This window comes from Gadus chalcogrammus, chromosome 5 (assembly GCF_026213295.1).
Source record: "Gadus chalcogrammus isolate NIFS_2021 chromosome 5, NIFS_Gcha_1.0, whole genome shotgun sequence".
In the NCBI taxonomy this organism is placed as follows: Eukaryota; Metazoa; Chordata; class Actinopteri; order Gadiformes; family Gadidae; genus Gadus; species Gadus chalcogrammus.
Window position 1 is genome coordinate 21,214,580 of NC_079416.1, and position 27,346 is coordinate 21,241,925.

Sequence of the window (27,346 nt, forward strand, 5' to 3'; positions counted from 1 at the left end):
AATAACAGACAGACAGACAGACAGAGAGGTAGAGAGAATAACAGACCAACTGACAGACAGAGAGGCAGAGAGAATAACAGACCGAGAGACAGACAGAGAGGTAGAGAGAATAACAGACCGACAGACAGACAGAGAGGTAGAGAGAATAACAGACCGACAGACAGACAGAGAGGTAGAGAGAATAACAGACAGACAGACAGACAGAGAGGTAGAGAGAATAACAGACAGACAGACAGACAGAGAGGTAGAGAGAATAACAGACCGAGAGACAGACAGAGAGGTAGAGAGAATAACAGACCGAGAGACAGACAGAGAGGCAGAGAGAATAACAGGCCGACAGACAGACAGAGAGGCAGAGAGAATAACAGACCGAGAGACAGACAGAGAGGTAGAGAGAATAACAGACCGAGAAACAGACAGAGAGGTAGAGAGAATAACAGACAGACAGACAGACTGAGGGGTAGAGAGAATAACAGACAGACAGACAGACAGAGAGGTAGAGAGAATAACAGACAGACAGACAGACAGACAGACAGACAGACAGACAGACAGACAGACAGACAGACAGACAGACAGAGAGGTAGAGAGAATAACAGACCGACAGACAGACAGAGAGGCAGAGAGAATAACAGACCGAGAGACAGACAGAGAGGTAGAGAGAATAACAGACAGACAGACGAACAAAGGAAGAAAGGCGATAGACAGACAGAAGGACATAAAGATGAAGAAAGGTATTAGACAGACAGAGAGAAAGAGACACAGACACAGAGAGCAGAGAGAGAGAGAGCTGATCGACAGACAGAGAGATAGAGAGAGAAAGAGAGAGAGAGAGAGAGAGAGAGAGAGAGAGAGAGAGAGAGAGAGAGAGAGAGAGAGAGAGAGCGAGAGAGAGAGAGAAATAGACCCACTGGTTGAGAGAGAGAGAGAGAGAGAGAGAGAGAGAGAGAGAGAGAGAGAGAGAGAGAGAGAGAGAGAGAGAGAGAGAGAGAGAGAGAGAGAGAGAGAGGGAGATAGAGCGAAATGGAAAGAGAGAGAGAGAGAGGGGGAGAGAGAGAGCGAAAGGAAAAAGAGAGAGAGAGAAAGAAAGAAAGAAAGAAAGAAAGAAAGAGAGAGAGAGAGAGAGAGAGAGAGAGAGAGAGAGAGAGAGAGAGAGAGAGAGAGAGAGAGAGAGAGAGAGAGAGAGAGAAGGTGAAATGTGAGGGGCAGGTACCCCTGCAGACACGTCATGAAGATATGAGAAAAAGCAAGAGAGGAATAAATAACTAATGTGTAGGATGAAACGGTATCTATAGACCAGGTACCATTCCGTCTTTTATGAGTTCATCAAATCTGAGGTCTGTCAGAGAGCGGGCCACTACCGCTAACACCCAGAGGAGTTCAGCAGCCACTGAGCTTCAACTACCAGCCCGGGCTTCACACAGCAACACCACAACTCATTTACACCAACACAGACACACTCACACTTATTTAGCACCAAAATATACAAAATTGACAGCAAAATACATAGAATTCAGAGTGAAAACATTTTGAACGAAACACTTTGGTATTTTGAATTCACACCAAACATACTGAATTCAATTCAGACACCATAACACGTTGAATTCACACCTAAACATACTTAATTCAGACCAAAAACATACAGAATTGACACACATCAACGCCACACAGCATAGTGAATTCAAACCAAATCCACATGCTGAATACCTCAAACCAAAACACCAAATCATACTAAATTCCCAGCAGCAACACAGACAGAAACATGCTGAATTCACAGCAACCACACCGACAGAAACATGCTGAATTCACAGCAGCGACGTCAACAGAAACATGCTGAATTCACAGCAACCACACCGACAGAAACATGCTGAATTCACAGCAGCGACGTCAACAGAAACATGCTGAATTCACAGCAACCACACCGACAGAAACATGCTGCATTCACAGCAGCGACGTCAACAGAAACATGCTGAACTCACAGCAACCACACCGACAGAAGCATGCTGCATTCACAGCAGCAACGTCAACAACACAGGCAGAGTAACACAAAGGCAGGTTTACATCAGAAGGCTTGCGGTATGGAAGGGGACCAGGAAGAGCATGGGGATGGGGTGAGAGAGAGAGGGAGGTGGGAACGCCCAGCCCGGGAAGCCGTTTGATGTGCGGCTCAGACGATGAATTCTCAGAGTGAATTACCCACACGGCTCGGCACGGAGAAAAGACTAAATAATGAAATGTTTCTCCAATTATTGTAGAACAACACGTCGGTAATGCAAACTGTCACACATATGGTGAGTGGGTAGAGGGTGGCCGACGTACGCACACACACACACACACAGTGTGTGTGTGTGTGTGTGTGTGCGTGTGTGTGCGTGTGTGTGCGTGTGTGTTTTGGTTGCGTTGCTCTGTGGCTGGTAGATATAGAAGTGGGAGTCCAAGCATATGCGCTGAAACGTGGAGTTTGGCAAACACTTTACTTGTGAGCTCAAAATGGCGTCCCATCGACCAGGTAAAGAGCGGGAAAGAGCGGCTTCTTTTTGGAGGAGGTGGGGGGGGGGGGGGGGACGACGACTTCTGTTATTAAGAAACGCTTGAATTATGCTCAGGAGTGACCTCAACATCGCTCAATTTGCACTCGTGATCTCACAGTGCGCAGGGGATCAGCCGGCCGGCACAACCCGCCGATCTAGAGAGGTTGTGGGTTGTGATCCCTGCCCAACGGGAGTAATCATATCAATACACAAGCCGTCAATGTCAAGAGACCGGGAGAGGTGGGCAGGATGAAGAGGGAGAGCCATCACTGTCCCCGACACGGAGAAGAGAGTGATGGGGGGCTGCAATCATTTGATGACTCAATGGATCGGTGTTGCACTCACCACACACACACACACACACACACGCACTAACACACACGCACTCACGCGCACAAACGCATCACGCAATCACACGCAAACACAAAAGCATACTGATGGAGGGGCCTGATGGGGTGCCGAGGCGCACACGCACGCACATGCAACACCACTGATTACGGCGTCACGACAACCAGGCGATGCTGACATTTTCGCCCAATTAGCAGGAGCTTACCGTCGTCAAAGAAAATAAAACTCTGAGGCTTCTCTGTGCATGGAGAGAGAGAGAGAGAGAGAGAGAGAGAGAGAGAGAGAGAGAGAGAGAGAGAGAGAGAGAGAGAGAGAGAGAGAGAGAGAGAGGAGAGAAAGAGGGAGAAAGAGAGAGAGAGGGGAGGAGAGATTTGGGTTAGTCACCTACAATCAACAGGACAGGAGACAAACAGTAATCAGCAGTCAAGCTGCACACATGTGTCAGTGATACACACACACACACACACACACACACACACACACACACACACACACACACACACACACACACACACACACACACACACACACACACACACACACACACACACACACACACACACAGACACACACACACACACAAACCCACTCCCACAAACCCGCAAACAGCGGTGGAAGGTGGGCCCTAATTTCCTGGTGTGCTCTGCCTCATGCATATTAAATCCCATCTCTGAGAGAATATCCCTGCCCGTTTTAGTCTTCATCAGGCCGTGCTTCCTATCTTCATCATCAGCCAGAGGCTATTAGCACAACTCTGATGCTATCGCCCACGGCGCTCCCAGCAACGCATCACAGCACCACAACGCTCACGTAGAGCACTGCAACGCCGAGAGAGAGCCGCCTCACTGAAACAGAGCTCTGGAACAGTTAGAGAGCACGGAGACACTTATCGAGCACTGAAACAATCATAAAGCACTGAATCAGAGCTCTGGAACAGTTAGAGAGCACGGAGACACTTATAGAGCACTGAAACAATCATAAAGCACTGAAACAGAGCTCTGGAACAGTTAGAGAGCACTGAAATAAGTATAGAGCTTATAGAGCACTGAGACAAGTATAGAGCACTGCAACAATCATGGAGCACTTCAGCACCGAGATAAAGCCCTCCACTGCTGAGATAGAGCCCTTAAACACTGACATAGAGCACTCTCAAACATTGAGAGCGTCACAAGTTAGAGCTCTACAATATTGAGAAAGAGCTCTGTAACACGGACATAGACCATCTGAGCTGGAGCTCTGCAACACTGAGACAGAGCGACCGAACGAGTCCACAACAACGCAACGTGGGGACGACCGCACAAAGGGAGATCACGTCTAACAAGGCGCTGCTCGCTGCTCGCCGGGACCAGATCCATTATTTAAACAGAGAGATCGATGCATGGAAACAAACCAGCCTGCAAATACCTTTAAAAGCCTTGCATGTGCGAAGGAGGGAGCGGGTGTCAGAGACACAGTTGTAACCAAACAGAGTTATGAAGAGGTGGCTCACCTTCACATTCATGTATGAAGGAAGTAATTAGGTGGTCCATTATTTAAAACAGCGGCATCAAAATATAGCCTTTGTCCCATGCTCTCTCATGAGGCAGATGGCAACCTACCAACCACACGCACACATACAGGCACACACACACACACACACACACACACACACACACACACACACACACACACACACACACACACACACACACACACACACACACACACATACAAAGACACACACACACACACACACACACACACACACACACACACACACGCAAGCACACACACACAAACACACACACACACACACAGCACAGATGTCCTTGATAGAACTCGCCTGCAACTATGCTGTACTCCAGGAACAAAAACAAAGTAATTAATTCGGTTAATTTATTATTAATAAAGAGTTTCTTTGTCTCTGTGTTTTTACTTCACCAGTGGGTTTCCAATGCCCCCAAACTCTCCCTTGGCAGCAGCTCGGAACAGGATACCAACGAGGTCAAGGAGAGCCAGTGCGATGTTCTCTCCACCCTGGTTATGTGACGCTCACGTAGCCTTGGTGATACTTTATCGCAAACAACACGTCATTCTGATGCAAGGTGATTAGCGATTTGGGAGGCGCGTTTACCATTGTCATGATGTCGCTGACGTTGTTATGAAAATAATGTTGTTATGCAATACATAACGGTATGCGACGCTATTTCAAACTGCACATGCGTCCTTAACCTCATGATGGTATGAATATGTTATTGATTGAACATGTGACCACTATGCCTTGTTATTTAATCCTGCACCGACATTATGACATCATTGTGGATGTTATGAAAATGACGGTATGCCATGTTATTTAATCCGCACAGCATCACCAAAATTAGGATATTAATGTGAATGTTATGAATACGACGGTATGCCATGTTATTTGAACTGCAAAGCATCCTCCATCAACATTATGATATTAATGTAAATGTTATGAATATGACGATGTGACATGTTATTTAATCTGCAGAGGGTCCTCAGCCAGCATTATGATATTAATGTGAATGTTATGAAAATGACGGTATGCCATGTTATTTAAACTTCAAAGGATCCTCCACCAACATTACGATATCAATGTGAATGTTATGAATACGACGTCATGACATGTGATTTAAACTGCAGAGGATCCTCCACCAACATTATGACCTTAATGTGAATGTTATGAATACGACGTCATGACATGTTATTTAAACTGCAGAGACGCCGTGGTGGTGATATGAGACTCTGAGTCTCACACATTGTCTTTGGCACCGTTCCGTTCTGAACGTCAGGCTGTTACGTTAGATCACATAACATAACACCAGCTGACGTTAATCCGCACGGACTCCTCCACCGTCATTAGGTGGTGTAAAGGTTACTGTGATGACTGTGATGTTATGAGCGTGTGATGGGGGTGCAGTGCGGTGCAGGGGTGAGGCAGCAGAGGGAGGGGGGGGAGGGGGGGGAGGGGGGGAGGGGGGCAGATGGCGGACAGACAGGCAGGGGGTGCGGAGATCGATGGGAGCTGACAGCAGTTTAGAGACGAGTTATGATACAGCCATCACACTGCTACGCCCCCCCGCCCGCCGCAGCCCGGAGGGTGGGGGGGGGGGGGGGGGGGGGCTGAGCATCCACACCACCCTCCTCTTCCTCAGCACCCTCCTCTTCATCAGCACCCAGATACCCTGTCCAGCGAGCGAGGGGTTTATTCAAATGACGAAAGATGAAAGAGAGAAGCACTAAATCATCGCTCATCACAACGGGAGCTGACCCTGAGCTACCCTGTTACTCTACTATAGTCTAAAGTCATTAACAGCCCTCAGGCCAGTTCATATTAACACTTCCAACAATACGAGCGCAACCGCTATTAAAACGTATTATGTTCAGCGAGCTATTATTTGTCATTATACGTTATATTATTAATGCTGTATTTGTAATGGATCATTATTATGTCCCATTAATACCGCTTCTATAACAAACGATAATAATGAGGGATCGTTCATGATAATATGAGTGGTGGTGATGATGATGATGATGATGATGATGATGATGATGATGATGATAATGATGATGAGTAAAGTGTCATAGCAGCCGGGTTCACAAGACGAAGAGGGGGAGGCGCGGTTGGCCTTGAAGATGGCTGCTGTGCTCGCTGGAGTAAAGGACTAATTATCTCAGCTCGCTTTCATCTTCCCGCCATTCTCTCGCTCGGTCGCCCCCCCCCCCCCTCTCTCTCTCTCTCTCTCTCTCTCTCTCTCTCTCTTATAATCTGGGACAACTCTCTCTCCCTCACACAGCTGGGCTGTATTACATCCAATAAATGAGCTGCCCTTGGCTCATCCCGCTGATCGCCCTGGCAACGCCGCCTCGAGGCTGGTCGGGGAGAGCCCGGACCCCGTGGCGACATGTGGCCGCGTGAGGGTGTCTCCAAACGGGTGGGCGAGAGACACAGAGAGGCAGAGAGAGAGACACATGGTACATATGGACGAGAGACACAGAGAGGCAGAGAGAGAGAGACACAGGGTACATATGGACGAGAGACACAGAGAGGCAGAGAGAGAGACACAGGGTACATATGGACGAGAGACACAGAGAGGCAGAGAGAGAGACACAGAGCACATATGGACGAGAGACACAGAGAGGCAGAGAGAGAGAGAGACAGAGCACATATGGACGAGAGACACAGAGAGGCAGAGAGAGAGAGAGACAGAGCACATATGGACGAGAGACACAGAGAGGCACTGAGAGACACAGAGTACATATGGACGAGAGACACAGAGAGTCAGAGAGAGAGAGAGAGACAGAGACCACATGGACGAGAGACACAGAGAGGCAGAGAGAGAGACACACAGTACACATTACACATGGACGACAGATAGAGAGGCACTGAGAGAGACAGAGAGTACACATGGACGAGAAACACAGAGAGGCAGAGAGAGAGAGACAGAGACCACATGGACGAGAGACACAGAGAGGCAGAGAGAGAGAGACACAGAGACCACATGGACGAGAGACACAGAGAGGCAGAGAGAGAGAGAGAGAGAGAGACAGAGACCACATGGACGAGAGACACAGAGAGGCAGAGAGAGAGAGACAGAGACCACATGGACGAGAGACGCAGAGAGGCAGAGAGAGAGAGACAGAGACCACATGGACGAGAGACACAGAGAGGCAGAGAGAGAGAGAGAGAGACAGAGACCACATGGACGAGAGACACAGAGAGGCAGAGAGAGAGAGACAGAGACCACATGGACGAGAGACGCAGAGAGGCAGAGAGAGAGAGAGACAGAGACCACATGGACGAGAGACACAGAGAGGCAGAGAGAGAGAGAGAGAGACAGAGACCACATGGACGAGAGACGCAGAGAGGCAGAGAGAGAGACACACAGTACACATGGACGACAGACAGAGAGGCACTGAGAGAGACAGAGAGTGAATATGGACGAGACACACAGAGCGGCAGAGAGAGAGAGAGACAGAGTACATATGGACAAGAGACACAGAGAGGCAGAGAGAGAGACACAAAGTACATATGGACGAGAGACACAGAGAGGCAGAGAGAGAGAGAGAGAGACAGAGTACATATGGACGAGAGACGTAGAGAGGCACTGAGCGAGTCAGATGCTGTGTTCGAAATCGTTCCCTATCACGGATATAGTGCACTATATAGGGTGCTCGCCATTTTGTCGTGGTGTTCGAATTCTCAGTGGTTAATTTCATGCAGTATATAGTGGACTTAAAACACCCAAAATTTGAGTGAACATACGATGTTCCCTGCATGTTACTCCCGTATACCACAATGCAATGCGGCCGTAATTTTTTTCCGGAGGAGAAGAAGAAGCTGAATAACCGCGAAAACATATACATTTAATGATGGAGTCTAGAAATGTCAAGCATTTATTTGGGATTTAACAAAGAAAATGTAACATTCAAAATTAATTAAAAAAATTGATGAATACAATACAACCTCCAGGTATTTGTGTGACGCATTTTTCTGCGTCACACAAATACCGTTTAGAAATGTTCAGCTTAGTGTCCGAATTCTCGTTTGTTCGTTCCCTATATAGAGCACTATATCATAAACACTATATAGGGAATAGTGAGTGAGTCAATAGGGAACGATTTCGAACACAGCTAGAGAGTACATATGGACGAGAGACATAGAGAGGCAGAGAGAGAGACAAAGAGTACACATGGACGAAAGACATAGAGAGGCAGAGCAAGAGAGAGAGAGAGAGAGAGAGAGAGAGAGAGAGAGAGAGAGAGAGAGAGAGAGAGAGAGAGAGAGAGAGAGAGAGAGAGAGAGAGAGAGAGAGAGAAGGAGAGAGAGAGAGAGAGTGAGAGTGAGAGTGAGAGAGAGAGAGAGAGAGAGAGAGAGAGAGAGAGAGAGAGAGAGAGAGAGAGAGAGAGAGAGACAGAGAGAGAGAGAGAGAGAGAGAGAGAGAGAGAGAGAGAGAGAGAGAGAGAGAGAGAGAGAGAGAGGGAGAACATATGAACGAGAGACGCAGAACTGTTCGGACTGAGGTCACATTGACAAAACATCGGGGATTCAGGACCAAACAAATGAAAACGGCCCTGATCAGAATTGAAAATATCAGATTCAATGGGATTTGTGCTGTAAACACTGTAATGAAAGAATCTGATCTGAGTCACATGTGAGCAAATTTCTGATTTGGGCCACTTGTACTTGCAGTGTGAAAGAGGCCATAGACACAGAGAGAGAGAGAGAGAGAGAGGGAGAGAGAGAGAGAGAGAGAGAGAGAGGGGGGGGGGGGGGGGGGGAGACCTATGATACATACAGATGGAAGAGACGGGGACGACGGGGAGAGAAAGAGAGACGTGGGGAGAGAGACAGAGGGGGAGTTGAAGTGAGAGAGGAGGAGAGAGAGACAGTTACAGAGACAGTAAGAGACAAGAGATGGAGGGAAAGGATAACGAAAGGAGAGACACAATGGATGGCTGTGTTCATCCAACGGAGATGGATGAACACAGCGAGGCAGTACGAGAGAGAGAGAGAGAGCGGGGATCGACAGTTAGAGCGAGAGAGATGGCGAGAGTGATGGAGAGAAAGAGAGGAAGGAGGGAGGGTGAGAGGGGGAGGGCTAAAGAGACAGCGATAGAGAGAGAAGATACCAGAAGAATGTTATTTAGGGAGGAAGAGAGGGAGAGATGGAGAGAGAGAGGGGGGAAATCCAGTGTTTACAAATCCACACTGCCATATGTCCAATAGGATCCATTGAATGAATAGTTAATTGCTTCATGTCAACTCAGAAACGCAGCCTTCTGAAGTCATTCCACATGGACTTAGTAGCATGAATTGATTAAACTGGCTTTAATGAATCTTATGATAGTCTCCCAAAATGTAGGACAGTTACAGTTCGTTAGGGACCGCGGACCTCTGAACAAACTGCCGCAAATGTCCCCTCACTGAAGACGTCGTGTCGTGTTCCAGAATTTAAGGAGGGGACTTAAGTCGCCTGCTTCCCAAACTTTAAGTCTGTATTTTGATTTTACATTTAGCTACATTCAGCCTGACGCTTTGATCAAAAGCGACTTACAATACGTACAGTTGTCAGAAGAAGGAGAAACATCAATATATCGATGCCGGTACAATAAGGATGTTCATAGAACCGAGCACTTACAATCACTAGGTTTACCCATTCCCCGTACACAACAAAGACAGCTAGGATGAGATGCTACACAACTACTATTACTAAGTACTTAAACAGCAATCATTGTACTAAGGGACTAAGACGGCAGGACATCTGTTTACTTGGATTCACAAATCCACAACTTTCACCACCTTGGAGCAATGAGCAGCTTCCTTTCGGATGTGTGTGTCTAAAGAACAGTGTGTGAAAACACAATTAATGACTCATCCCTCATTTACACTTCAGCTAACGCTTCGGACAGCCGGCTCGTCAGAAGCAGTCAGGGTGAGGTGCCTTGCTCAGGGACACCTCGACCCTCAGCTAGGGGCACCCGGGGATCAATCTGGTAACCTTCCAGTTACCAGTAAACCCGCTATACCATTGGTTCTCAAAGTGCGGCCCACGGGCCAATGGCGGCCCGCGGAATCATTCCTGGCGGCCCGCAATGACATACATAATTATGTAAGTTATATTAAAAAAATATATTTATATATTAAAAAATTTAAAAAAATAACTTTTTTATTTTTATTATTATATCAATGTTAATTTAAATAAAAATAAATGAATATAAAGAGAAAAGTCGACTCTCTCTAGCTTTCAATTAAATTATTTTACATTTGTTAATTTGTTTTAATCCGACAAAGTAATGTACATTACTTTGAAAGGGTGAACCTTAGTTTCGTGATTTAGACCTCACTCCCAGAGGTCTACTGTGCAATGTTTTTTTGACCACTGGGATGCTGGCAATTTTTTTTTTCATTTGGCGGCCCTCAGTCAAATTTTGGGTTCCTAAATTGGCCCTCAGTTGTCAAAACTTTGAGAACCCCTGCGCTATACCTACTGAGCTACTGTCGTCCCATAAATAAAACTCATTAGCAAACACTGCAATGTGTTGAGTTCCACCACATGGACCCAGTAGAACATCTCTAGAGGGTCCGTTATTGGCTTCCGTTTTTGGATGGTTTGCGTTGCTTACAGAGACGGTGGAGTGATGGTGTTGGGGTGTCCTATACCTTCCCACGCCCGAGAAGACCCCGGTGTCAAGGAGAACATGGAGCCGGTGCATTCTGGGAAACGTGGTCAGGGTTCAGCGGTGGCAGCCACTTCAGACCCGCACAGAGCCGGAGCGCTGCAATGTACGCTATGCGATCGATGACACTAGTCAATTATCACCTCCCACGTCTGTCAGAGGAGGCACACACACACACACACACACACACACACACACACACACACACACACACACACACACACACACAAAAACATAGATACACACACAAACAAACACACAAACACAGATACACACTCGCATACATACAGACACGCACACACACACACACACACACACACATAGATGCACTCTGACACTAATCGCCACTGTCTGCTCGCTGACCTAGCTGACCCAGACACGTTAAGATATAGGTGAGAGGCTGAGTCAGAGTGGCGCAGTCTTCCTACACATTGCTACACATAAGAGGCTACTGCTAGCCGCTAGCCGCTAGCAGCTAGCAGCTAGCCGCTAGCCGCTCCCAGCCCTCAGCTCCCTGCACCGCCAGGCATTCAGCTGCTACCTCCACTAGCCAATTAGCATAATTACCCTCGAACACAGGAGACTCCACCTCATTTGGTCATTTCCCCGATTTAAACTGACAGGGTAAAACATTTAGTGTCGGAGCTTGAGCTGCGAGTGTGGGGTTTACTCCCCGCGCATCACCCAGGGAGGGGGCTGTTCTCGCAGCCCCCCCGGGGAGAGCACCGGGGGGGGGGGCTGTAGCAGAGGCAGAAGCGGGAGCTCCAACCGCGGGTCTCAGGAGTTACGTAAGCAAGGCCCCCCCCCCCCCCCCCCCCCCCTTCTGAGCTGATGGTGACGGTAGAGAGGCCTTCACCTGGTGCCTCCACCCAGATGTCTCCACCCAATGTCTCCACCCAATTTCTACACCCAGATGTCTCCACCCAATGTCTCCACCCAATGTCTCCACCCAATGTCTCCACCCAGATGTCTCCACCCAGATGTCTCCACCCCGCCGCCTCCACCCAGCCGCCTCCACCCAGATGCCTCCACCCAGCCGCCTCCACCCCAGCTACAGCAGCTCTTGGCTCCGCCGGGCTCCCCTGGCTGACTGCCTCATGGATCCGGCTCGCCGACAGCGCCTTCAATTACTTTTTAATTTCAAAAGCAGCTTCACTTAATACCTTAAGTACCGTTGTATAACCCCCCGGGTTCCTCAGTCTCAACGTCTGAAGGAGGAAACGTCTTCCTCTCTCCGCCATCTCTTGTGTTTGGTTAACCTCTGATTGCGCGCGGTTCCTCCATTGTTGTCCCAAATATATTCACCGGCTCCACAAAGAGGCGGTGAAGCCTCAGCGTTTATGCAGCAATCCCTGTTTTTTTTCCCGAAAGAGCCTCGGATGATAAGTGAGCAGTCTTAAAGATCTCCTATTATACTACTTTTCTGGTCTTCATTTCTTATTAATGACTCCTATAGCGCAACCTGACACGAATCACAGCACAAAAAAATGATGTCGATTTTCGGGAAACTCTTCCTCTCATCTGGGCGCTTTCAGCATTCTCTGTCAACACTCCGTTGTGATTGGTTACCTTCCGGAAGACCTGCGAAGGGCATTACCATACATGGAAACACCGGATAGTTCTACGTAGATAAATCCCGGAAATGTGAACAAGTGAATGGCGACCGGCCTCCCTAGTGTTTAGCGCTCTGCACAGCCACCCCAGACTGTCAGCAGGGAACACGTCTAAATGCATGTACGTCATTATTTGACACTTTAGTATGGCTAAACATGACTATAAATCATTATAACAACGTTTATAGGTCATAAAAGTCGAAAAAGCATAATAGGTGCTCTTTAAGGACAACACTGGCCAAGGTAAGAGGCCTAGCTACCCCGGACAACACGGAGGAAAACACTGCTCCTGTACGTGACGTCAAGGGGCTGCTAATAAGGAAAACAGCAGTGTCCTTTAGATGACCTGCTGCTGGGAAGCACTCCCCCCTCTCCCCCCCCCCTCTCCCCCCTCTCCCCCCTCTCCCCAGGAACCCAATCACCATAACCATGCCTCCATTATAAAATAAACACTTCTTTCATGGATAAATGCGTTGTTGTCACAAAAGGCACTGTCAATACGCCATTCTGTCCTCCCATCACTAGGACCCCAGCAGAGGCCTATTACCTATTACCTATTTCAGGGAAACGTGAACGTTTTGACGTAATGGGTCAATAGTTACATCGGTGGCAAACAACCACCCGTTTTACAACAACAACCCGTGCTTCGGGAACCACCACGGAACATTGTTCAACTACACGTGAACACTCCGGAACCACGGCGGAAGGCTCCGGAGTGAGAGCGGAACGATGTGGCACAACGTTCCGGAACGATGATGTTAAATCCCGGGAACAACGGCGCAGCATTCCTGAGTGTCGGCGGAATTGGACAGATTGCCGGCGTTACAGGGAAGACTTTTCGGCTTGAGTGTGCTGAAGTATGAGAGGAACACATGCGCTCTGTACATTACGTTGTGTGTGAGCGTGAATACTGTTCTAATCGGTTCAACCTCCTTTTTCTTTTATTCAAAGAATTAAAAAAAAAGCTAGTTTTACTAAATGCGGACGATGTTCAGCGTCATCATCGTAAGTGTTAACATGATAGTCAATTAGCAGATGATTACATCCTAACCGAATGAGCTTAATTGAACAACCCTTGCCTGATGTAATTAAGGAGCAGAGGCTACTTGCTCTAGGATGCCTATAGGTGATGCTGGGTATCAAACCCAGTACCTTTATGTACTGGGCGTGAGTCCCTCCATCTGCTGGAGGCCAGGCTGTCCTGCCATCACATGTCTAGCCAAACGCTCCTGATTGAACTGCTGGCCGCCCCTGGAGGGAGGGGTCTCTGTCCTGGGGCCTTCTCATGGTCTCTTCTCTCTGGGTTTGGGGGCTATGTTTTCCCCCGGGGGAGCAGTGGTTCTCAACTGGTCTAGCCTCAGGACCCACATTGGTCATTGAGTCTCCCAAAAAAGAAGAAAGGATGCCTTCATGTTCTGTTAAAAACATGGAGCAGACAAAAAGCTGCAACCATTGGGGCGCAACTCGGTGAAGAAGCGAGCCTGAGTTCGCTCATCGACTACTTTCTAAACAATAAGGTTCTCGATGCTCTGCCCCCCCCACTTGATACCGTCCAGGTAGAGGAGGAGGTAGAGGAGGAGGAGGAGGAGATAGAGGAGGAAGAGGAGGAGGAGCAGGAGATAGAGGACCAGGAGGAAGAGGAGATGGAGGTAGAGGAGGAGCGAGAGATGTTTGAATCGTTAAGTGTGTCAGCTCCCGCCCTCCCCAGCGAAGACCCGCTGAACGAGGGGGCAGAAGGTGGTGGTGTGCTCAGGTGTGTGCCTGTGAAGGCCCCTTGAGCGCCCCCCCCCCCCCCGCACAGAAAAACAGACTTGACTTCCAGGGCGTGTGGCGCCGGGCCTCACCGCTGACTTCCTGCGCTCCGGCGTCGGTGAACAGCATGCTCATCACCTCCTCGAAGTTGCAGCCGGGCTCGGCGGTGTGGGGGTCCTGCGCCACGTGGGTCAGCATGCGCTTCAGCACGTCGTCCAGGGACGCGGCTGTCTCGTCCAGCAGGATGCTGGCCCGCGCCAGGAACCCGTCCAGGTCCCGGTGGGCACGCACCTCCTCCTCAAAGTTCATCAGGGTCACATACTGGAGGTGGAGGAGGTGGTGGTGGTGGAGGACGTAGAGGGGGTAGGGGGTAGAGGAGGGGGAGGAGGAGGTGGTGGTGGTAGGGAGGGTGGTGGTAGAGGAGGAGGTGGTGGAGGAGGTGGTGGTGGTGGAGGACGTAGAGGGGGTAGGGGGTAGAGGAGGGGGAGGAGGAGGCGGTGGAGGTGGTGGTGGTAGGGAGGGTGGTGGTAGAGGAGGAGGTGGTGGAGGAGGTGGTGGTGGTGGTGGAGAAGGAGGAGGTAGAGGAGGGGGGTGGTCGTAGAGGAGGAGGAGGTGGAGAAGGATGAGGTAGTGGAGGTGGTGGAGGAGGTGGAGGAGGTGGAGAAGGAGGAGGTAGAGGAGGTGGTGGAGGAGGAGGAGGAGGAGCAGGAGGAGGTGGTGGAGGAGGTGGAGGAGGAGGTGGTGGAGGTGGAGGAGGTAGAGGAGGTGGAGGAGGTGGTGGTGGTGGAGGAGGAGGTGGTGGTGGTAGAGGAGGAGGTGGTGGTGGTAGAGGAGGAGGTGGTGGGGGAGGTAGCAGAGGGGGAGGAGGAGGTAGAGGAGGAGGGGGAGAGGAGGAGGAGGAGGAGGAGGAGGAAGAGGAGTTTGGGGAGGAGGATGAGGTGCAGGAGAGGAGGTGGAGGAGGTGAAGGGTGGAGGAGGTAGAGGAGGTAGAGGAGGTGGAGGAAATGTTTTAATGGTGTGTCAGCTCCTGTACATTCTTAATTAAGTGCACATTATGGAGAATAAGTTGAACGTTTATAATATCATATAACATATTTTGTCCTAAATATCTGGATGAAATTTCTGAATCTTAATTTTTAATTAGGTTTTAATTAAAAAATGAATTAACATCTTTGTAAAATATGGATCAAATCAGATCTAGGCTAAAGAAAGGCTTTATAATTTGTACTGTGAGTAGTCAGCACACTGATAAATAAAGTGATGGAGGATTAGAAGATGGTTATGATTTATAAACATCTGGGATTTGTGCTTGCATCGCATATGTTTTAATGCGATGCAAAATAATTAATGCAATTTAAACAAATCACATTTAAAGGACACGCAAAATGGACATCTGGCAGTTACTTACTATTTGTAAGAAAACAAATAATTTATACAGTCTGGCACAACACAGATGGGGATATGTAACCTTCCATCATAATCATAAATACATATTCACAATAACCCAGTGTCAAAGTACTACTCTGCAAATAGTCACAACATCATAACAATTGAACAATAACAATGAATATTTCATCAAGATAAAGTTCTGTTATGCAACAATACTGTACGGTGCATTTTTTTGCACCTCTATTATAAAACAGAGAACTTTTACGACGACAGAACTTGATGCTCTTACCCTTCTGGAAGTGTTCAGTAACACACAGCCTGAGTCATCTGGGTCTGGGGGACAGAACAACAGTTAGAAGATGGGATGATACTGATTAAGCCGGGCTACATGGCTGGTGTAGCTAGGGTATTTAGCTAGCTGTCACTATTATTGAAACCTCATTGCTGGGATTTGACAGCAGCATCTGTCTACTCCATTATAGGCAACAGATTGCATGTTCGCCATGTGTTGCTCTTGAACACGCGCGCTTTGCTACATGTTACGCATCGCTACGTCCCTAGCACCGCCACATGCCTAGCATTGCTATGTGCTTGGCAGCAGCGATACATGGCTAGCATCACTATATTTGATTAGCTTAGATTCCACCTCATCATATTGCCTTTTGATACAAGCTTTTCAAATCTTTGTATTTTTCTTCACTTCTTTCCGTTAATCCTGATAAAGACCTGTTGAAAGTGAAAATTGCTTGTTTCACAAATTTCATCTCATTCGTAACGCAGTCAAACTCAGGCTGCGATCGCTGATGACTAAGAGAGTAACAGAGGCGTTCCAGCAGGGATGAGTGATAGATCTCAGCAGAACCGGGCGGCATGGTGTGGCTCAACCCCCCTAGTGGTTTCTAACAATGTAGTCAGTAGGAAACCCAGCTGTGGACCTGCGCTACACGTCAATACCTCTCCCCTATAACACGCCTTCCTGTCTCTAAACACTGTCCTCTCCACAGAGGCATAATACATTCAATGAGCTAGATGGGAATTAGCTGCAAAAAAATGCAAGAGCTCAGAAGGTGAAAATGTATAACGAGGATATACCTCCAAAGATAATTGCCACTGTAAGTATGTTTCAGGCAATTTACAGTGGTTGTACTCAAGTTTGCATCTGTTGCATCTGTCATCTGTCACATGCTCTCTTCTTCAAACAGTTCCCCCTTACCAGCAGAGGTATCCTCTAGTAACCTCTAATACAGTACAGTGAGCCCCGGAGTAGCACAATGGGCTAATTCAACCCACAGTGAGAAGTTACAGAGTGTTAACCATGGGAGAAGCAAATGATGGAATAGAGATTAAAGGCGGCTTGAGGAGAGGAAAGTCGAAGAAAGGAAATGTCAAGAGCCTAGTCTCTGTAAGCTCCTAGTGAAAGAGGAGAGGAGTCCTGATAAGACCTGAACACTCTACTAACGGGGACACTGCTCTGGTCCTCAGATAACACATACACACTCTACCAACGGGGACACTGCTCTGGTCCTCAGATAACACATACACACTCTACTAACGGGGACACTGCTCTGGTCCTCAGGTAACTCATACACACTCTACTAACGGGGACACTGCTCTGGTCCTCAGATAACACATACACACTCTACTAACGGGGACACTGCTCTGGTCCTCAGGTAACTCATACACATTCTACTTACGGGGACACTGCTCTGGTCCTCAGATAACACATACACACTCTACTAACGGGGACACTGCTCTGGTCCTCAGATAACACATACACACTCTACTAACGGGGACACTGCTCTGGTCCTCAGATAACACATACACACTCCACTAACGGGGACACTGCTCTGGTCCTCAGATAACACATACACACTCTACTAACGGGGACACTGCTCTGGTCCTCAGATAACACATACACACTCTACTAACGGGGACACTGCTCTGGTCCTCAGATAACACATACATACTCTACTAACGGGGACACAGCTCTGGTCCTCAGATAACAGACTGAGGTCCTTAACAGGACAAGGTACAAGGAGAGTACCTGCCTGCACATACCCACACACATAACTACCCGCACACACATACACACACAAAACAATATACAGACACACACACATCCAGAAACATTCCAAAAGCGTAACACACAAACCCCCCCTGGGGTCATATATTTATTGCACAGCCTTTCATACCGGAAAAAAAATCCGGTGACCAAAAGAAAGAGAAAGGTTTTCATTCAGCTAACCCCCACCCTCGTAAAGCCCTGACATAACATATTTATCAATCTGAGCAGAGGGGAGCCCACTATTGGTTTACAGCGGGCTTCCTTCCACTGAGTCCCCACTGGACTACCCACAATGCACATTGTTGTTCAGTGTGTGTGTGCGTGTGTATATACAGTGTGTGTGTATAGACTGTAAATATATATATGTGTGTTTGTGTGTGTGTTTATACAGTGTGTGTGTGTGTGTGTATACAGTGTGTGTATATACTATATATATATATATATATATATATATATATATATATATATATATATATGTTTGTGTATTCAGTGTGTGTATATACTGTATATATATATATGTGTGTGTGTGTATATATACAGACAGTGTGTGGATACAGTGTGTGTATATACTGTATATATAAATATATATATATATATATATATATGGGTGTGTGTGTGTGTGTGTATATACAGACGGTGTGTGAGGGAGCCTGGATCAAAGCGCTGCCTCCCCTCCGCCCCCCCGCTGACGGAGGTTCAGAGGTGTGGTGCACACGTGCCGCGATGCGATCGCGGGAGGTGCCCGCCGCCACGTGCGCTCGGATCATCAAAAGCCTCGCTATCAAGCGCCCCCCAGCCGCGCTGATCCCGTCCCTCAAGAGGGCGGGGTACGGTGGCGGCCCCGGGCAGATCTTCATATACATTCATATAGGATTACCTCGAGCCCCGGCCCCATCCCGGGGCCACGGAGAGCCCTAATATAGGGCTTAGTGTTATCGGGAGCGCTTGGAGGGAAGGATTAGACACTCCCTTACGCCCAACTCATTCTCACACCACTTTGTCCGCTTAAAGGGACAGTTGGTTGCCAATGTCGGTATCGCTGGGTATCGTTGGTTTGTTGAGGGTTGTTTGGTATCGCTGGGTATCGTTGGTTTGTTGAGGGTTGTTTGGTATCGCTGGGTATCGTTGGTTTGTTGAGGGTTGTTTGGTATCGCTGGGTATCGTTGGTTGGTTGAGGCTTGTTTGGTATTGTTGGGTATTGTTGGGAATTGTTGGTTTCGTGAGGGTTGTTTCGTATCGTTGGGTTTTGTTGGGTATTGATGTTTTTTGAGGGTTGTTTGGTATCGTTGGGTATTGTTGAGCATTTTCGGATAGTGTTGAATATCGTTGAGTGTTGTTAGGTCTCGTTGAGTATTTTCGGATATTGTTGGGTGTCGTTGGGAGCAGGTGGATATTGTGGCGTATTTTTCGGTATCGTTGATTGACTGTATTGTTAAGTATATTGTGAGTACTGTGGTGTATCGTTGAGTAGTGTTAAAGGGGACTTATTATGCCACCAGGTGTGAGTGTGATTAGCCTTACAAGCCGTTTCAAAAATCGGCCTAATATGACACCACTAGTGGGTGTGTCCACCTAGATCTGTGCTGGATAGATCTATCTACCAGCCTACCCAGTGGACTGAAGTAAACATTGCTCATCTATCCAGCACAGATCTAGGTGGACACACCCACTAGTGATGTCATATTAGGCCGATTTTCGAAACGGCTTGTAAGGCTAATCACACTCACACCTGGTGGTATAATAAGTCCCCTTTAAGTATGGCTGGGTATTGTTGGGAAGAGTAGATTATTGTTGGGAAGAGTTGAGTATCGTTGAGTATTGTTGGGAGTAGGTGGGTATAGTGGAGTATCGATGAGTAGTTTTGATTATCACTGGGTATGCTTGATCATAATTCAATAAAGAGTGATTGTGGTGTATTCTTGAGTATTGTTGAGTATTGTTGGGTAGAGTTAAGTACGGTAGAGTACTGTTGAGCCTAGTTGCGTGATGCTTTTGTTTTGAGTATCACTGAAGGGGAACTGTCCCCTTGCGTTGCTGTGCTCAGGGAGGCGAAATGACAAGGAAAGTTCAGGTCTTCCAGTTGATTGGATGCTTGGGAGGCAAATGGACGGCTGCAGTAGAATAACTGAAGAGTTTCATTTCATCTGTGACAATGCACAAAAAAACAATCATCCTTTACTTGTCATATCTGAACAATCCCTTATTTTTTTTGCAATACTTTAGTTTCTTAGATTTTGTGAGTGCCTTGCTGCTCAGCGTCGCTGTCTGTTTGCTTGCGTTGTCGAGTGTTGCTATGCTGTGTTGCATTGCGTCGTGTTGTGTTACGTGGTGCTGTGTTCCGGTGCTTTGTGCGTTAGTGGTTTCTGTGATCGTTTATCTTTATCATGACACCAAACATAATTTCACTGAGCAAACAGAACACTGTGTTCTCCACAGAAATGCTTCTGTTCCTTCGATTGGATCATGCAGTTTGGCCCTTTGCTAGCCGGCGGTATACATCATGTTATCTGCATGGGGGTTTTTACACGAGGGAGGGAAATATTACTTGTCATGTGATCGTACGACAGCGGTGGACAATATGTATATGGTCCAGCCCTGTTTAAAACTTCAAGAAGCTTTCAGCCGTGTCCTGAGGAATCCTCCACTCCTCTTCTGTAGCCAGTCTTCTGTTTGGTTTTCTTCTAACGTTCATCTCCAAGGCTTCATTTTCTTCAATGTCTTTCTATTGTCAGTCGCTCACAGTTTTCTCCCCTCCCAAGACCTTTTCTCCTCAAAAAGCTTGTTTCATCGAGAAGAATGTTGCAGAAGAACCGCTTCGTGAAAATAAAGAATTAAAGAAACCGTCGGAAGCTGTCTAGAAAACACAGGGAAGGCCGACGGGCTGGTGCACGGAGCAAGGCTCTCTGCTGCGCTGCGTGTGTGGGAGTGTGTGTGTGCGTGCGTGCGTGAGTATGTGTTTGTGTGAGAAGTACGCGTATGTCTGTGTGCGTGCATGCGTGTGTGCTTTCGTGCGTTCGTTTTTGGTGTGAGTATGGATGTTCTTGCACGAGTATGTTTTCCTGTGTGCCTGCGTGCGTGACTCGTGCACTGTGCACTGCCTCTGGTTACCGATGGAGACACATCTCAACTGTGTGTGTGTGCGCGTTCGTGCGTGAGTTTTTTGTGCGAGTATGTATGTTCTTGCAACGAGTATGTGTGCCTGCGTGCGTAAGCGCGTGCCTTTTTCAACCGTGCACTGCCTCTGGTTACCTATGGAGACACATCTCAGCGCGTGCGTCCGGAGACGGGAGAACACACACGCCTCGACCTGCATCTCACCAGCGCTCCTCCGGCTTCATTACCTCGGGCACGGAGTACCTCCACGGGTGTTGTTGTGACAGCGCCAGACGCCAGGGGGTGCCGAGTGTCGGCACAGAGCAGCTAATGGAAACCACGGTCTACGTGCCGGAGCCATATGCTGGGTGAGATGTCACGCATTAGCGCCTACGTTCCACAAACATCCCGTGTGTGTTGTGGAGGTGGAAGCAGATATTCTATGGGAGCAAGGGGGCATCTCGCTCAAGGGAATCCTACAGGTTAGGCTGTGGGCATCGGGGATTGAAGCCAGAACCTGTTGGCTGGCAGTCCTTTATCTATATGCCCTATATCTTCATCCCTTACCTTAACCGCAGAGAGCAGAAATCTGCACTCAGGGTTAAATGTTCCTCCCGGAATTCAACTTGTGCGAGAGCTGTCTGGTAGCACGGAGGAGATGAGAGGTGCCAGGCGGAACTAAGTCTACCCTTAACAACTAGCCCTAGCTAGGACGCCATTGCCACAGTCCCTAACCCTAACCTTAATCTACCCTTAACACCTAGCCTTAGCTGGGCTACCAAAGTATCTAACCCTCATATAAATCTACCCTTAACACCTAGCCTTAGCTAGGCTACCAAAGTATCTAACCCTAACCTTAATCTACCCTTAACACCTAGCCTTAGCTAGGCTACCAAAGTATCTAACCCTCATCTAAATCAACCCTTAGCAACTAGCCTTAGCTAGGCTACCAAAGTATCTAACCCTCATCTAACAACCCTTAACAACTAGCCTTAGCTAGGCTACCAAAGTATCTAACCCTCATCTAACAACCCTTAACAACTAGCCTTAGCTAGGATACCACAACCCCTGGCCCTAACCTAAATCCATCTTAAACCACATTATCAAAAGGATGCCTACCAAAGATTCAAGTACACAGTAAAACAAAACTACTTAACGAAATCCACTTTAACCATTTTAATTGAATCGATGGTGGTGGTGGCAGCAGGGTTCAGGGAAATGTCCACGGGGAGTTGAGCCAGAAGGCTGAAATTAAAATCTAGGAGATTGGTAGAATCACAGATCAAGTCAGCTAGCTTGATGAGAATGTTTGTGATGAGTTTCGTAAATGCAGAATTATGTTCATTATGAAAAATGTTTTTGTAAATGAGTTTGAGGTGGGAGCTATTGGACGTATCTGGAGGGATCTCTGAGCTTCGTGTCTTTTAGAACCAGCGTCCTGTTAAGTCAAATAATAAGTTGGGGAAGTTGGGGATCTTCAAATTGATTTGATGTTTGAGATCATGCAAATAGTCTAGATGGTTGCAGCGGCAATAACTGAAAGAGATTTTTTTTAAACTTGTGACAAAGCAAAAAACGACGACAGCTTGAAAGACAGCTTCAGAGTCATAAAAAGCATTTTGTCTTTTAAGCAATCATTTTTATATTAGCTTTCGTGATCTTCAAATCAAGATGAACAGACATCAATCTGGTGAAATCCATCATTGCTCATTTAATAGTTTGTTTACCTCGGCTTATGAAACACCATTTCGCTGCATTTCAGAGGCTGTTATTCAAAGTGCCTCAGAGTGAATGTGTGTGCAGATGATGGAGCAGCTGACAGGGGGGGATGTCTCGCTCCACGACGCCTCGGAGCGGGCTGTGGACAGGGGGACTGCAAGCAGAAGCGTTTGTAGCGGGAGGGTTCCTGGCCACGACACAATCGTTGCGGTTCGGGAGAAAAACTAAAAAGACCTATTCTGATCTTTCATGGTGCAACAATGCACCTCTGACAGCGCCACCGCTCAGAGGAGCCGGGGGGGGGGGGGTGATGGGGGGGGGGCTATAGTGACACAGCCTGCGGGGGGGGTAGGACCCTTTGAGTTCTCTGTCTCCTTTTACCTTCAACTTAGTTCCGCCTCGCACCTCTCATCTCCTCCGTGCTAGCAGACACCGTGAGCGGTGCGACGCACGGGGACAGCACCCCCACCCCGACACGATCTGCTGTCACCCCCGACAACAGCACGGATCTCTCCGCGGTCTCCCCCTCACCTCCCTCCCTCCTGTCTCCCTCCACTACATCACTACAGCTCTCCTTTCTCTGCCTTCTCTCCTCTCTCCTCTCCCCTCTCCCTTTCTCTCTTCTCGCTCCTCCTCTCTCTCTATTATCTACTCTCTCTCTCTCCCTTCTCTGCTCTCCCCTCTTCCCTCTCCCTCGCTCTTCTCTCTCCTCTTCCCTCTCTCCTTAACCTTCCCTCTCTCTCCCTTATCCTCACTCTCTCCTTCCTCTTCACTCTCTCCTTTCTCTTCTCCTCTCTCCTCTTCCCTCTCTACCTTATCCTCAGTCTCTCCTTCCTCTTCACTCTCTCCTTCCTCTTCACTCTCTCCTTCCTCTTCACTCTCTCCTTCCTCTTCACTCTCTCCTTTCTCGTCTCCTCTCTCCTTTTCCCTCTCTCCTTAACCTTCCCTCTCTCTCCCTTATCCTCACCCTCTCCTTTCCCCTCTCCCTCTCCTCTCCCCCCTCTCCCTCCCTCCCTCCCTCCCTCCCGACTCGCAGCGGTACACACCTGTGACTGTCACCGTGGCAACACTAACCTGTTGACCCCTGGGGTCTGTTTGGACGGGGGGTGTAAAATCCCGGGCACCTGCACTCAGGGGGCCGATAGTCACCGTGGCACCTGCCGCCCGCACACCTCCTGAAGGGCGGATTAACTCATCCTCAACCTCCGCCCAGAGCAGCCTCGTCTATCGATGAAGGCTCTCTGGATGCATGGAGCTTCGTGAAAACAAATGCTTTGAGTTGAAACAAGGGGCGGATGTTGTTGAGTGTTGTGTGTTTGAGAGTATTCTGAGCATTATTTAGCACATTGTTTAGCCGCGGAGTGGGGCTTGGTTACGGAGCGTTTCCGGTGAGGGACAGCTTTCATAGCGTAAGAGTAGGCCTGCTTCCAATCATCACAAAGCAAATAGGTGGTTTTGAACATTGAGCAAGTTGGAGGAAATTGCACAGCAGGACTAGTGCTTTTCACCTAGATAAATCACACAGCAGCTATTGTGGAAAAAAGGGAAAAAGATTGCTTCCTGTTCTATCCATGATTATTAAATGACCGACTCGTTATTATGTGGAGCTTTTTGGTATCTTTAGGCCTCGTTCAAACATTGAAACGGCTGCTAAACACGTTCAAAAACCCTCTGAAAACATTAACCCACGCGCCCCCACCTCTTGTTTCTATGGACACAACTGGGCAGTGGGAGCAGTCGGTTCTCCATGGAGAACTTAATCCTGGGGAGGACCCTCGAACGTTTAACAAATAGTACTATGAGGAAAACCAGTCGGTTCAACCTTCTCAATATGGCCAGACATAGACATAAAATAATGACGAAAACAAAGCACTCTAATCCTGAATTGATATTCAAATACCTCCCAAACACATGTGTGGATACCGAGGCTGAGCGCTAGCTAAGTATCGTTGAGTACCCTGGTGTCATGAGGGACATGAGTACGGAGTATAACTCGGTATCAGGTCGGAGTGTAGCGCTGTGTTTCTGTCCGGCGGTCTGACGTTCTGCGGACCCATTCTCTGGGTTTCTCTAAAGGATGTGGTCCCAGCTTTAACAAGGTGACGAGCCGCCAGCATTCCTGCGATGGGGGGGGGGGCAGAGGACTTGGGCTGTAGCGTGTCAGCGGGCAGACAGGCCGTCAGAAGCAGTCTCCGGACGCCCAGATCAATACGGCCCAGCACGCCGTCTCCCAGACGCTCGGGGGGGAATCAAACGCTGGCTCTCGAAGGGCTCCCACCGCCGCCGCCGACGGCACCAATGAGAGGTCTGTGGCTCACCATGCAGGATATGCTCACAATTAAAATGCTCAACATGTGCTCAATAAATCTTTGATACAGGCTACACGCTAACTATTTGCTAATAAATACATGCCCAATTTAACCTTCGTATAAATGTTGTGGAAGGCTCACAGTTGAGTCAATGCCGGTCTAATGACCGGTAATAAAACAGCTGGAGCCACAGGGCAATCTCAGGACTTTAAGCGAAACCAGAGGCAGGCCCGGTGCTCTGTCTCACTGCCCGCCTGTCTGTCGGTCCACCTGTCTGTCTGTCGGTCCACCTGTCTGTCTGCCAGTCCGCCTGTCGACACGTCTAGCAACCTATAGACCTGTTTCTCTGCATGTATGTCCGCTTGTCTGCTGCGGTACCCGTCTCCCTGCCATTCATCTGTGTGTCTGTCTGTCCGTCCGGCCAGCCACCCGTTTATCTGCTCCCCTCATGGTCTACCCGTCCCGCTCTCTGTCTTTGTATTAATCTGCCTGTCTCTCGCCAACCTGTCGCTCCATCCGTCTGTGTGTGTGTCGGCGCTGACCTGGTCCGGGGATGCTCTGGTTGTCATAGAGATGGATGTTGTCACTGCAGGCGATGGGGGATTCCTCTCCCTTCTCCTGGCTCTCGCTGCCGTCCTCCTGCTCCGCCTCCCTCTGCTCTGGGGACACAACCGCACCGCGCCGCCGCGTTAGCGCACTGTTAGCATTACGTTAGCACCCGTAGCACCGCGCCGCCGTGTTAGCGCACTGTTAGCATCACGTTAGCACATGTAGCACCGTGCCTGTCTGTTGGCGCATTGTTAGCATCACGTTAGCACATATAGCACCGCGCCGCCGTGTTAGCGCACTGTTAGAATCACGTCAATACATATAGCACAGCGACGCCGTGTTAGCACACTGTTAGCACAGCGCCGCCGTGTTAGCACACTGTTAGCATCACGTTAGCATATATAGCACAGCGATGCCGTGTTAACGCACTGCTGGCACAGCGCTGCTGTGTTAGCACACTGTTAGCTTCACGTTAGCACATATAGCACAGCGCCGAAGAGTTACTGGACTGATAGCACAGTGCTGACATGTTAGCACACTGTTAGCATCACGTTAGCACATATAGCACAGCGTCCTGCCCGAGAAATGCTGGGGCACGTCCAAACAACTTCTCGAATATCACGAGTAGGAACTAGACAATGACCAGAACACCTTGACAACCTTCCTCTGCTCCTAAACCACTGTCCAAACGAGGCCGTCAGTACATTTAGGGGATTTCGCTGACGGTTTTATCCAAAGCGTCACACAACCATTCATTCACACATTCACGGCGGAGTCAACCAGACCACCTCTGCTCCAGACAGCCAGCTCGCTAAGGGACACCTCGACACTCAGCTAGGAGGAGCCGGGGATTGAAGTAGCAACCTTCCGGTTACCAGTCAACCCGCTCTACCTCCCTCAGCCACGGTCGCCCACAGATCCCCATGTGACGTCACGACGCCCGAAGCCCTATCGCATCGGGTCACCGTGGTTACCGACGACTGAGGGCCGCGGGGAGGGTTCAGGGGTCAGTTACGCACCTCACTGCCATCACCCACGACAAGCGCGGTTAGCGTGGTTAGCGCAGTTAGCCGTGGCCTGTCAGCGATCATGTAATGGCAATAGGTGTGCCGCTGCCCGCTCCTAGTGGGCGGGGAACACCTCTTCAGCCGGCGAACGGAGAGAGAAAGAGCCGAGACCCATTCATCACCACCGCCGCCGCCGCCGCCGCCGCCGCCGCCGCTACCGTATATGGGCGCGGAGTTAGCAGAGGAAGTAATTGGCCTGTGGAGACGCGGGGATCCGGCGTGGGCACATTCTGTCCTTGCAGCACACATGCTAATTGGGTGCTTCTCTGCGCGTCTCGGAGCTAATGGAAGTTCCGTTATCATAGCAGCCGGAGCAAAGTTCATTATTTATATACGAGCGAGGCTCCGGTGTGTGTGTGCGTGTGTGTGTGTGTGTGGGGATGGCTAGCTCCCTGGTGCTAGCTGCAGGGGCCTGGGGGACTTTTTAAAGTAACGGCTGGTGTTCATGGTTTATGGATACATATTTTTATATCTGTGACAATGTTCTTTAAAGTTTGGGGCCGTATTGTTATCTGCTACTACACCAGAGGGTCACCTTTAATACAATAGAATGGGTTACATTACATTTTTATATGGGGCCTTTTTTTTTCTCCACACAGTGCCTTTCTAAGCACCCCTTACATGCACCCTAAAATATAACGTACCATGAGATCTTAAGTACCTTGACATACTAATATGCTGGGTACCCTGAGATATTAAGTACCTCAACATGCTAAGATGCTATGTACCATAC

General features: G+C 48.7%; 1 protein-coding gene across 2 annotated transcripts in view; it reads right to left on the reverse strand.

The window, feature by feature from the left end:
- The window catches only part of slc4a11 (solute carrier family 4 member 11), an 81,383-nt gene that overhangs the window by 28,199 nt on the left and 25,838 nt on the right, over positions 1 to 27,346 (reverse strand). The window contains exons 3-6 of one of the 2 annotated variants that reach the window (XM_056590222.1): positions 25,540 to 25,656; positions 16,101 to 16,144; positions 14,515 to 14,743; positions 3,082 to 3,114 (exon numbers count right to left, since the gene is read on the reverse strand). In XM_056590222.1, the coding sequence (XP_056446197.1) occupies positions 3,082 to 3,114; positions 14,515 to 14,743; positions 16,101 to 16,144; positions 25,540 to 25,656 (423 nt within the window). The remainder of the gene's footprint in view (positions 1 to 3,081; positions 3,115 to 14,514; positions 14,744 to 16,100; positions 16,145 to 25,539; positions 25,657 to 27,346) is intronic. The other variant, XM_056590221.1, reaches the window with a different exon arrangement.